Here is a 13065-nt window from a genome sequence, read left to right as displayed (position 1 = left end):
GGCGGGGGAGCGGGGGGGGGGGGGGGGCCCGGGTGGGGGGGCGCCCCGGGAGATTCGGGAGCAAGGCCCTGTGGTGCTGCGGGCGGCGGCCCGAGACGGGACACCGAGGCCAAAGTCCTAATGAAGGTCACCGCGGGAGGTAGGGCCTGGCCCTGGGGTCGGGACTGCGGGAATCGGGGAGGGCGCTGCCTGGGAGCGGGGGCCTGGACGCTGGCGGAGCCGACACGGGGCACCCCGCTGGCTGCCCTGAGGCCACTGACATCCCTCCTTTTTTTTGGGCTAGGCAATGGGGTTCAGTGACTTGTCCAGGGTTACACAGCTTGTAAGTTATGTGTCTGAGGCTGGATTTGAACGCAGGTGCTCCTGAATCCAGGGCCAGTGCTCTCTCCGCTGCCCCTCGGACATCCCTCTTAGACCCCGACCCAGCGTGGACCTGTTGGAGGGCAGCAGCTCCTGGTGGCCGTGCACCCCGCCCCCGTGGCCTGCCGGCCTGTGCCCTGCCAGCCGGCGTGGGGGGGAGGGCTTTCCAGGTTGCCGAGGAGTTATGGATGGCCTCAGGTTTTCTGTAGCTCTTGGGAAAACTGCAGTGTCGTTTTTGTCGTCGGGAGATAAAGTCAGCTCTCCTGAGAGCGCTTGCCTTCATTTAGTGATCTTAAGGAGGAATCAGGTACAGTGCGTCCCAGAAGTCTTAGCCCAGTTCTAAGCTTTAATACCCAAAAGTTGCACTAAGACTTTTGGAATATCCTACATAGTTAATAAGCATTTATTATTCATTAAGTGTCAGCTGTAGCAGGAGGGAAGCTAGGAGATGTGCAGGCCTGGAGTTAGGCAGATTCATCTTCCTGAGGTCAAATCTTGCCTCAGACGCTTACTAGCTGTGTGACCCCAAGCAAAGATCTTCATCTGTAAAAAGAGCTGGAAAAGGAAATGGCAAACCACTCCAATATCTTTGCTAAGAAAACCCTCCAGATGAGGCCACTTAATAGGATGTAAGGTGTCCCAAAAGTCTTAGTTCAGTTTTAAGTTGTAATAGCCTAAAGTTGAACAGAGACTTTTGGAATACCCTGCATAGTTAATAAGTATTTGTTGTATATATTATTCAGTAAGTGTTTACTATGAGCCAGGAACTGTTTTAAGCACGGAGGGTACAAACAAAAGCAAAACAAAACAATCCCTATTCAAAAGGAGCTCACAATCTAATGGAGGAATATATTACTGTAATATATAAATTTAAATGGTATTTAAATTATGAAATATAAATTATGAAACTCGGGATAGTTGTTGAATTCTTGTTGAAAAGCTGGACAGATATAGAGTAGAAATTAGTGCATTTAGGTGGATTTGGAATTGATTGAATGACCAGACTCCCAAAGTAGTCTCTAAATGGGTGATGATAACTTGGAAGGAGGTCTTCAGTGAAGTGCCCCAGGGATCTCTCTTGTGGTGTTTAATATTTTTCTTATCATGACTTAGATAAAAGTATCCTTACCATATTTATAGATGATACTGTGTTGGAAAGGGAAGTTAACACCCTGAGTGGCAGAGTAAGATTCCAGAAAGAGCTTGGCAAACTAGAACTGTGGGCCAAATAAGATGAAATTTAATAGGGATTTATGTAGAATCTTTAACATGGCTTCTGAAAAAAATCAAATTTGAATCTACAAGATTGGGGGGTGTAGCTAGCCAGTAATTAATTTGAAAGTGAACCAGGTGCTTTAGTGAATTACAATATCATTATGAGACAATAATATATAATCTTATTAGGGTGCATTAAAAAAGGTATAGTTCCAGGTCTAGAAAAGTTACAGGCCCCATTGTACTCTGCCCTGTTCAGGCCTAATATCTGGACAGCACATTTTAGGAAGGATGTTGATAAACTGGGGATAAATTGTACAGGGATAGGCAACAAGGAAGACCAATCATCAAGCATTTAACCAAGCACAGTCCTGGGTTCTGAATACAAAGACAAAAATAAAAAATTACCTGGCCTCAAGAAGCTTCCATTGTATAGGGAAAGACACTTTATACACTATGTGGCAATTTTTTGGGAAGATGGAGAGGTACTAGCAACTGCAAGGATCAGGATCATGTATGAGTTGGTATTTAAGTTGATGGTGAGAAAGGAATGTATTCCAAGCATGAGGGATAGCCTGTATAAAAGTTATAATGTTGGGGAGGAATGGCAAGGCCAGTTTGGCTGGATGGAAGAGTGTATGAAGAGGATGTATTATAATAAGGCTATAAAGGTTGGTTGGAGCCAGGTATTGAAGGATTTTTAAATATCAAACAGTAGTTTATGTTTGATCCCATAGGTGATGGGGAGCCAATGAAATTTATTGAGCAGGGGAGTGACATTAGGAATAGCCTTTTGGTAGCTAGGTGGTGACGAAGGAGCTGGAGTTCACAGGGATTTATATATAAGGAATGGTTGAAAAATAATAGATATTTAGCCCAGGATAGAGGAGACATAATAAGAGATATCATTGATTCCTCTCTCCAAGTCTTTGGCTGTCACCTGGAAGAAAGATCATCAGCTTGTTCTGTTTGACTCCAGGGCTCTGAACTAAGAGCAAAGGATTTAAGTTACAAAGAGGTGAATTTGAACTAGATGCAAGGAAAATTTTACTAAGAATTATGCTACACAAAAGAAAAATGGTCTGCTTGTAATGGAGGAGATTATCATTCAGGTACAGGTTAGGCTAAGTGGTGCTGAGATTCAGCTCTATTTCGTAAACATTTACTAAGCATCTACTATGTGTCAGATGCAGTATTAAGTGCTGGAGATAAAAACAAGAAAAAGAAAAGATGGTTTCTGCCCACAAGAAGCTTATAATATAATGGGGGAAGATAATACCCAAAAGGAAGCTAGAAGTGGAGAGAGCCACCAGGAGGTACCCACTGAAGGACCATCTTCTTCTGTGGAGTTGAAGCCAATCAGAGCTGCGAATGCAAAGTGGAGTGAATTAGGTCAAGTTCTCTCCAACTCTCAAATTATTTGGTTCTAAAATAGTTTTTGGAGGTAGAGAATTCTTGGTAGTTAGTGTGACTTAGGGGAGTCTTTTAGGGCTATCGTGATGCTGTTTTGAAGAAAGTTAATGGATGGAGGACAAGAAGATGAAGGTCTTTGAGTAAGCATCCCTCAGAGCCAGAGAGCTAGTAGTTGTAGGGTAGTAAACAATTTGGTAGATTTTAGTGAAGAGTTTTTAAATCATGAGATAAGGACTTTAGACTTTTAGAACAGTGTGAACATATATGAAAGAGTGAGTTCCATGAGGAGCATGCTCTCTTGGTGATGGAAACAAGGTTAAGTTTGTTAGGAGAGCAGGACTGAAAGTGGAGTGCCTGATGGTCAGATGTGGTAAACCAAGAGAGAAGAGAAGAGCTTGAATTAAGGCAATGGCTATTACAGCTACTGGAAGTTTGATTATTGAATTTGTAGTTTAACATGAGCACAAAAAGAAAACATTTTTAATGGTAATTTTTATTTATTTTTTTGTTTTCAGCATTTACTTCCACAAGATTTTGAGTTCCACATTTTCACTCCCCCCATCCCAAGATGGCATGCATTCTGAATTCCCCTTTCCCTAGTCTGCCTTCCGTTCTATCTCTCCCCGTAGGGCAGGTTGGATTTCTGTACCCTATTTCCTGTATTTCTTATTTCCCAGTTACATGTGAAAACATTTTTTTTAAACATGTGTTTTTAAAACTTTGGGTTCCAAATTTTCTCCCTTCCTCCCTCCCCACCCACCCTCATTGATAAGGCAAGCAACTAAATATAGGTTATGTATGTGCAGTTATGCAAAACACTTCATAGTAGACATGGTGTGAAAAACTAACTCTTAATTTCCTTAATCCTATCCCCCAAATTTATTCTATTCTTTCTTTTGACCCTGACCCTCCTCAGAAGTACTTGTTTCTGATTACCCCCTTTCCCAATCTGCCCTCCTCTCTATCATCCCCCTACTCTCTTGTCTCCTTCCCCCCCATTTTCTTGTAGGGTAAGACAGATTTCCATACCCAATTGAGTGTGTATGTTATTCCCTCCTTAAGTCAAATTCTATGAGAATAAGATTCACTCATTCCCTCTCACCTTCCACCATTTCCCCTCTACTGTAAGAGCCTTTTCTGTTTTTTTTGTAAGATAATTTACCGTTCTACCTCTCCCTTTCTCCTTCTCCTAGTATAATCCTCTCTCACCCCTTAATTTTATTCTCCAGATATGACCCCTTCATTTTCAATTCACCCTGTGCCCTCTATCTATATCTGTATATATGTACATATAATTTTTTCCCCTCCAACTACCCTAATACTGACAAAGGTCTCATGAGTTACAGATATCATCTTTCCATGCAGAAATGTAAACAGTTCAACCATAATAAGTCTCTTAAGATTTTCTCTGTCCTGTTTACCTGTTCATGTTCCACTTGAGTCTTGTATTTGAAAATCAAATTTTCTATTCAGCTCTGGTCTTTTCATCAAGAATGCTTGAAAATCCTCTATTTCACTGAATGATCATTTTTCCTCTTGCAGAATTAGACTCAGTTTTGCTGGGTAGGTGATTCTTGGTAGTAATCCTATCTTCTTTGCCTTCCAGAATATTATATTCCATGCCCTACGGTCCCTTAATGTAGAAGCAACTAAATCTTGTGTTCTCCTGATTGTGTTTCCACCATACTTGAATTGTTTCTTTCTGGCTGCTTGTAATATTTTCTCCTTGACCTGGGAACTCTGGAATTTGGCTACAATATTCCTAGGAGGTTTCCTTTGGGGATCTCTTTCAGGCGGTGATCGGTGGGTTCTTTCAATTTCTATTTTGTGAGAAAACATATTTTTAAAGCTGCCACTCATCCACATGCTACCTAAGTACTCAGGTGTTCAGACTCACGTCAGGGAAAGGGATGTAAGGACTTTGCAGTTAATTCAGTGTGTGGGGTAAGAAAGGGAAGATTTCAAGCTAACTCCAAGAAAATGAGTCTAGGTGGGTGGAAGACCAGTGGCACACCATCTGAAATACAGAATAAGGATTGGAAAGTTCAGTTTTTGTTCATGCCAGCAGTCAGTTGGAAATAAGAGGATTATAACTCCAGATCAAGATTGGGAGTGTTCTAGAGGTGTTAATTGAAACCATGAATGTTGGTGAGCTCAACAAGAAAGATAATACAGAGAAAACCAAGTACAAAATTTGGGAGGTTACCCGTGTATATTAAATTGGAAACAAATGATGCACTAGCAAAGGAGAGCAGAGAGATAGAGAAAAACAAGTTATCGTTATATTAGAATAAGGTCTAGTTGTGCCATATCATGCTAGATTAAATAATCTAATTGTTTAGTTGACAATTATTTTTTCTGCAATACAAAAAATTTAAATTGAACCTACATATAATATGAGGTTTGGCTTATATTTGAACTAAAAAGATTAGACTAGCACTTACTGTCTATGTGACCTTAGACAAATCAGCCTCAGTGTTGTCATCTCTAAAAGGAGGAGGTTGGCTTTGAAGGTAGCTTTCAGATCTAAGGCTATATGAGCCTATGAAGACTGATGCTAAAATACACATTGAGTTACCTTTTGAATATCCAAGGGGTGATTTCATCTTTATTGAAATTCCTGACTCTCCCATGCAAATTCATTCTGTAAGCCATAAACTTAAATTTTTGTAATATATACATATGTAACTGTTAAGAGGTTACTACACATGTGTACACTTTTAGGGAGGCATTATGGGGGAAAAGCCTGCTTCAGAGTCAGACTACCTGGGTTTTATTGCTACCTTGCTCTGCAACTTACTAGTTTGGTATCATTGGTTTTGTGATTTTTAGCTTGTCAGCCTTGGTTTCTCTTTTTTGTAAGAAAAGTGGAAATTTTAATTCCGTACACCACCAAGTTATGATGAAATGAGAAAATGTATGTGTAAAGTCTTTGTAAACTGCTTATTACAAATTTAAGATGGCATCATTATCTCAGAAGGAATTTTTGAATCAGAATTCCGGACTGGTTTTTTTCTTTGAAGAGTAGATTTTTTAAAAAAATGTATGAAAGTGGGAGAGGGAATAGAAAGTTCACTTGGGATGATTGTGATGATGTAAGAAACAGAAGATATCAATAAAAATTTGCTTAAAATTCATGAAGGATCATAACAGAATTGGATTTTCAGACCCACCCTAGGTATAGCCACCTTGCAGATCCATCTTGTAAATAAGTAGTAGAATATTACACTACCAGAAACCAGAAGCACTGGTTTCTTTTCCCACTATCACTAACTAGCAGTATAATCTCAAGAAGGTTACTCAATTTGCCTGGCCCTTTTTCTTCCTGTAAAGTAGGCTGCAACAGATACTATCTAAACTTAGCATGTTTTTATTATTCCTTGGAAAGACTTGGGCAATTGTAATGCACTGATAGTGCCAGTACCTTATTTTAATGACTACCATAGTTTTAAAATGCATTTTCAACATTTTTCTATAGCTGCTTTCATGTAACATAATTAACTGGTTTCAGTTAATGTCCACTCATATCTTTTCCTAAGGAATTTACTTGATACCTGACAAAGTCTTAATTTTTTAAAATGTAGATTTCTTTTCAGAATATACCCTGTACTACCTGGTAGTTTCTCCTAGGGGAGCATTGACCTAGTTACATAAGTATAACAAGTAGATAATAACTAGATAACTAAGTTAAGAGAGAAAAGTTTCTGAGTTTCAGACTCTTGAAGCCTGACTCATTAAAATTTTTCTTTTACCCATGCAGCAGTATTTTACAACATAAGAGCAGGCTGGCCTAGTGGAAAGAAAGTTGAGTTCCACCACTCTGAGTTTTCAGTTCTACCCCAGAGTCCACCTGTGTGACCATGACCAAATTACTTATATTCTCAGAGCCTCAGTTTCTTCATCTGTAAAAAAAGGATAATAGTATTTGTACTACCTTTCAGAAAGTTGTTGTGAGGAAAGCTCTTTTCAAACTTAAAGTGGTATGTAAATGTGAGATGATTATTAACATTATTCAGAAAAGCCCAAAACAGTCAGTTGACAAGCATTTATTAAACACCTCCTGTGTACCAGGCACTGTGCTAAGCACTGAGGATACAAAGAAAGGCAAAAACAAAAAACCACCAGTTTGTGCTGTCAAGTACTTCACAATCTAAAGGGGTAAACAACATGCAATCACCTATGTACAAGCAAGATATATACAGGATAGATTGGAGATAATCCGCAGGGATAAGGCAGTAGAATTAAGCGGGACAGGGAAAGGTTTCTTGCAGAAAGTAGGATGTTATCTGAGTCTTGAAAGAAGCCAGGAGGCAGAGATGAGGAGAGAAAGCATTCCAGGCATGGGGGACAGAGAGGCAGTGAGTGCTTGTAGTCAGAACATGGAATGTCTCGTTCAGAAACAACAAAGAGATACCAGTATTTACTGGAGCTTGTCGAATGAGGATATGGCATGGTTAGAGCTGCACTTTAAGAAGATCCTTGGTCTGCTGAGAGGAGAGTTTACTGGAACGGGAAAGGCTTGAGGCAAGGACAGCCACCAGCAGGCTATTGTAGTAATCTAGGCCTCAGGTGATGAAGGCTTGCACCAGGGTGGTGCAGAGTGACAAAGGAGTGTGTCTATGAGATGCTACAAAGGTAGTATGACAGAATTTGGCAACTGTTTGGATAGGGGCAGTGTGAAAAAGATTGTGAACCTAGATGACTGAGAGGATGGTGTTATCCTTGACAACACTGGGAAAGTCAGGACTTGGGGGAAAGAAAATGAGTTCAGTTTTGGACAAAATACCTTATTTATCCTTCTGAGTTTCATAAAAGAATGTTTCCTTCAGTATTATATTCTTCCCAAAATGCATCAAAAAAACTAATATGGGAGTAAGAAGAAATCACTATTTTCCATAATTTGAGTAATGTATTTCTGTTTTCCCTAGATCATATTCTAATATGCCCCTAGACCTATCCCTTCCTCATTCTACTTATTGACAACATTGCTTTCAAAACCCTAACATTTATAAGAAGTCTTAGCTCATTCTGCTGTTAATTTTTGACTCAACTGAAATGGATGTTTCTGAAGTTACCAGTTATCTCTTCATTTCCAAATCTCCGACCTTTCCTCAATCCTGATCCTTTTTGATTTTTTTTTTTTGTAGCATTTTCAGTTACTGTTCACCCATGTATTTTCCTAGGGAATTTACTTAATACCTGACATAATCTAAAGGATTCCTTTCCTGTTTTATGTAGTTGGGTTTTTTTGTGTGGGTGTTTTGTTTTGTTTTTTCCCAGCACATATCCTCTATTCCTGTTCACTCCACCCCAGTCCTACTTCCTTACTGGATTACTCTCACCTAGATGTATTTTAATGACACCCTTAGTCCTCTTGCCTTACCTTTCTGGGCACTCGATTTTACTAATCATTATTTATGCCTCACTCCTTCACTGTGAGTGTGTCCTAAGGCTCTGTCGTGGACCCTCTTCTTTCCTGCTACATATTCTCTTGGTGGTCTCCTCAATGCCTATGGGTTCACCTGCCATTTTTAATGAAGATAACTCCCAGATATGACCTTCCATCTTTGAAACTCCAGTTCTACCTCTGCAGCATAGGAATCAAATGTAATATGTCTGAAACAGAACCAAGAGACATCCTCAACCTCTGTATTCACTTAATTGCCAGGTCTTTTCAATTCTGTCTTTCTAACATCTCTTGCATCCCCTCTCTCTACTCACAAAGCTACCGTCTTACTTCAGGCTGTCACTACCTTTTTCCTGGACTAATGCAATAACTTTCTGATTGAGAGATTCCCTGCCTGAGCACTACTACAGAGAAGTTAGTATCGAAAAGCTGAAGAGGAATATTCATGTCTGCTGAACCACAGGGACAAAGACTATAGCGCTCATCTTCCCCTTCATCCCTTTTTCTCCCCAAACATGGACTCTGCTCACTGTCATTTACACTACCTCACTCTGTTCCTGGTTTGGCACTGCCCGTTGATGCTACCTTGAAGCTCACAGATGGCAACTTTGAGTGGTGCAAGGCTGATATAGGCAATACCAGCCATTGTAAAAGTCTTGCCCCAGAATGTGATGTCTCAGCAGCCAGGCTAAAAGAACAGTCCCTTTGGCAGGGACTGTTCTGCCAACTCAAACACCTCTAATAATTATAGTCAGTGGCTAATTCACCAGGAAGATATTTAGAAATGGTGATGAATCAGGTGCCTTTGCTGGTTCTTGGACTGCTGGTGGAATTGTGAGTTATCTGAAGCAGCAGTTAGGATCTGCCTCTGTTGCTCTCATGACTAGAAGAATTGGAGAAGTTCATTAGTAACAAAGCTGCTTCTGTGGTGGGTTTCTTCAAATATTTATTTCAGTGAAGCTCTCATAGTAACAAGTAACTGGTAACAAAATAAGTAATTATCATTTGGAGAATGGCTGAATAAATTGTGGTACGTGGATATAATGGAATATTATTGCGCTAAAGGAACAATGAATATGATGAATATAGAGAAGCATGAGAAGGCCTATGTTAACTGATGCAAAGTATAATAGGCAGAACCAGGAAGTAAGTTGGGAACCCTTGGTATTATCTTCAACTTCTCACCTTCACACCTCACATATCCAATCAATTACCACATCTTTTTGTTTCTACCTCTATAGTAACATCCCTAGCATCTGTCCCTTCCTAGCCAATCTCATAGCTATCACCTTATTTCATTCTCATCTCTTTTGATATTCCTATATCAACTCTCTCCTCAGTCACTCCCATCTTCCACACAATACCTGGCAAACAGTAGGTGCTTAATAAATGTTTATTGACTGACATAAATGCCAAAGTGATTTTTCTAAAGTGCAGGTCTGACCATGTCACTTCCCTCCTCAGTAATAGCTTCCTTTTAATTGTGGAATCACATATTTTTATCTCATCCTTCCTATTAAAATTCCTTATTTGTATATTTGTTTGTATATATACATTTGCAGCCCTATAACATGTAAATGTAAACATTGAAGTGCTTGCTCATGAAGTTTTTACTGGTAGGAATGTGTGACCAAAAAAGGCTGGAGAGCCCTGGCTTCATGAAATAAGTTAAAACGTAATAGGAGGATCTTTTAAGAATACAATAAGGATCACAAGATTATAGATTGAGAATTGAAAAGGGACCTTAGAGACCATCTGCATAGGCTCCCAATATGGGAGCCCCTGGGGGGGGTAGCCTCAGGTGCAGTTGGGAAGTGTTGGATAAAAATAAGGGTTAACCTAACCCTACAGAGGCACTGAGTAATTTTTTTTTTTAAAGGGAGCGGTAGGCCAAATAGATTTGGGAACCTCTGAGTCCGATCCCTTCATTTTACAGATGAGGAAATTGAGGTCCAAAGAGGTGAGGTAGCTTGCCTAACTATTAATTGTGGCTAATGCATCATCTAGCTAATAGTAACAGTCAGTAATAAAGGTAGGATTTGAGCCCAAATACTGTGACTCCAAATCCACTTGCCTTTTCCTCAGTGCTGGATTGCTTCTCAGTTATGTGGAAATGCATCAATTAGACACAGAGAGGAGTTACTCAAGTTTTTGTCCCCTTTGGCCATTTTAAATGCCCTCAAAGTTTTAGAAGCCCTACCTGCCCTCAAAAGGAGAAAGGAATGAGTATTTATCAGTAAGTTCCAACTGTATACCAGGCACTGAGCTAAGTAAGCACTTTATAAATGACCTGGGTTCCAGTATTGTACTTGCTGCTATTTACTCAGTGACCTTGGACAAGACTTAATTTGGGGGCTCAGTTCCCACATTAAAGTGAAAGGGCTGGGCCACATAATTTCTAAGGACTTTTTTCTATCTAGTGTTATATAGATGGTGGCAGAGCCTGGGGTAATAACTAGTTTTCTTGATATCAAGTCCAGTGTTCTTTCCACTATACAACTTCCTTCTCTGAAACTTGAGCATAAAATCTGAAAAGTCTCAGTGGGGTATGTTTTTCCTCTTTAGTCTGTAAGGGAATGTCAATAAGGAATGAAAATAAAAGCCTTCCTCATTTTTTTTTGATCAATAAACCTTTACTAGACAGTAGTCATGTAGTATTTCAAGTGTCTTTCAAAGAAAAAATAACAGATTTTACTAACTCATTAGTGAAATTCCTAGAGGAAAATAAGGCTGACTACAATCAGAACTTTTCTCAGCAATGGCAAAAGGGAGTAGGAAGATAGGATCTAGGTTATTCGGTCTTTGTACCCTTTGACCCTTTTAAATGACTTGAGATCAAACCCTACTACTCCTGAGTCTCTCAAGCATTCAAAGTGATAAGAAGGACTAAGTACTGGAGGAGAATGAATGAGAACTAAGTGGAGAAGTTAGCTAGTAGGCTTAAAGTAGACAATTTGGAGTTAATTTAACATTTTTTTTCCTGTAGCTTTTAAAATACATAATTTGTTAACAGTATCTCTTCCTTCAAAACTCTTAGTATTTTCACATTTGTGTTTCAGCAGTGGCCCGCAGCTTTCCAGTCCAGCACTCGAAGTTTTCACTTTACCATCAATGGAGGAAAAAAGTCATCAGCTAAGGTTTCAAGTGCAGTAAGTTCACTAATTTTTGTGTTCTTGGTGTATTGTAATGTTGCCCTGGAATTAGTTTTTATCATAGTATTGATTGTATTGGTGCATATATGAATTTGATGGTATAGGGGCAGTATATAGATCCAAAAACTGAAAGATCACAGAAATAGCAGATGAAGATAATTAAGTAAAACTGCTTAGAGCTAGTTTTACTTTGAGGATTCACATTGTTGCTTGGTTAAAAGAGTAAGTTAATAAATCAGTCCTTCAATGAAATTAGGCACATTGTATTTAATGTTTTCAAATGCCTCAAAGGATGAGCATTAAATTTAGTTACATTCAAATATCACTAATTTCTACACAGTGAAGATGCATGGCTTCAGTTGCTTGAAAGTTACTTCTCACTTGTTTGGCAAAATTGATGCCCCAAGAGTTGATTATTAGTCATCTCTGGGAATTATTAAAAACATACTAATATAACTTTAGGGTGAATCATTTAATAGATTCTAAGACAGATTGGTCGCTGCAGTTTCATTGCATCTCCCTCAAACATGATTGGGTTTTGCAGTAATTAGAATAAGAGTCAGTTTAAGAATAGTTTTGTGGATAATTCTCCTGTGGGGAAAAGGGACAGTAACAAACAGTGAAGTTCACATCATTGGGATTCTAGCAGATACTAGGGAATAGTATGTTAAATTGCTTTAAGTAAATATTTTATGCCCAGTTTTCCCACAAAAATTAAAATCCCATGGTTAAACTTCTCGTATAAAAATTTTAGATTACTCTGGTTGAGGACATATTTAGTATTTTGACAACTTAGCTCCTGAAGGTTGCCTGGTGCACACCTTTTCCCAGTGAGGGAGAGAGGTTAGTGGTTTCTTTTGGGGGGATTATTTTTCATGCTCAAAATACTTATCACATCCTTGGTAGCACTATGTTATCCTGAAAATGTTTAGTATGTTTACTGAATTTGGTGATTATTAACAACAACAACTCAGATTTATGTAGCAGTTTAAGGTGTGTAAAGCTTTGTTCACGTCAGTCCTATTCAAGTAGTTTATAAAATTCACAGGGGTTTTTTTTGTTTGTTTCTTAAAGGCTTTTAATTCAGAGAGTCACTGAAATACAGTAATAATTAAGATCTTAATAGCATAATGAATCTAATATTTAATAGGTTAACTTTTCTTTGTAGATTTCCGCAGAGTATCCTGTAGTAGACCATGAATTTGATGCCGTGGTAGTAGGCGCTGGAGGAGCCGGTTTACGAGCTGCTTTTGGACTTTCTGAAGCTGGATTCAATACAGCATGTGTTACAAAGCTTTTCCCCACCAGGTCACATACTGTTGCAGCACAGGTAAGGGAAACTAGATAGCTAAACTTTAAATCTTTAATAGAATGAGTTTGGAACTAAAAAAAACCATTTTCCATTAGGAAAAAACTGTAAGGGGAGGTCAGTGCAGCACTAACCAGCCAGGTGTTCATTTTTATGATTACCTGGTATTAACCATGTTTAATCCATGCATTTTTTTTAATTTTTGGTGA

General features: G+C 39.1%; 1 protein-coding gene across 2 annotated transcripts in view; it reads left to right on the top strand.

Annotated features, from left to right (window-relative positions):
- Positions 1–13065, top strand: part of SDHA (succinate dehydrogenase complex flavoprotein subunit A) — a 40933-nt gene that overhangs the window by 256 nt on the left and 27612 nt on the right. Inside the window, exons 2-3 of one of the 2 annotated variants that reach the window (XM_027868876.1) lie at positions 11458–11544; positions 12716–12877. In XM_027868876.1, coding sequence (XP_027724677.1) covers positions 11458–11544; positions 12716–12877 — 249 coding nt within the window. Of the gene's footprint in view, positions 1–11454; positions 11545–12715; positions 12878–13065 lie in introns of both variants that reach the window. The other variant, XM_027868875.1, reaches the window with a different exon arrangement.

Source organism: Vombatus ursinus, unplaced genomic scaffold (genome assembly GCF_900497805.2).
Source record: "Vombatus ursinus unplaced genomic scaffold, bare-nosed wombat genome assembly UNPS02014791.1, whole genome shotgun sequence".
Lineage (NCBI taxonomy): Eukaryota > Metazoa > Chordata > Mammalia > Diprotodontia > Vombatidae > Vombatus > Vombatus ursinus.
The sequence above is the reverse complement of the archived record's forward strand: the minus strand, read 5'-3'. Positions and strand labels throughout refer to the sequence as shown.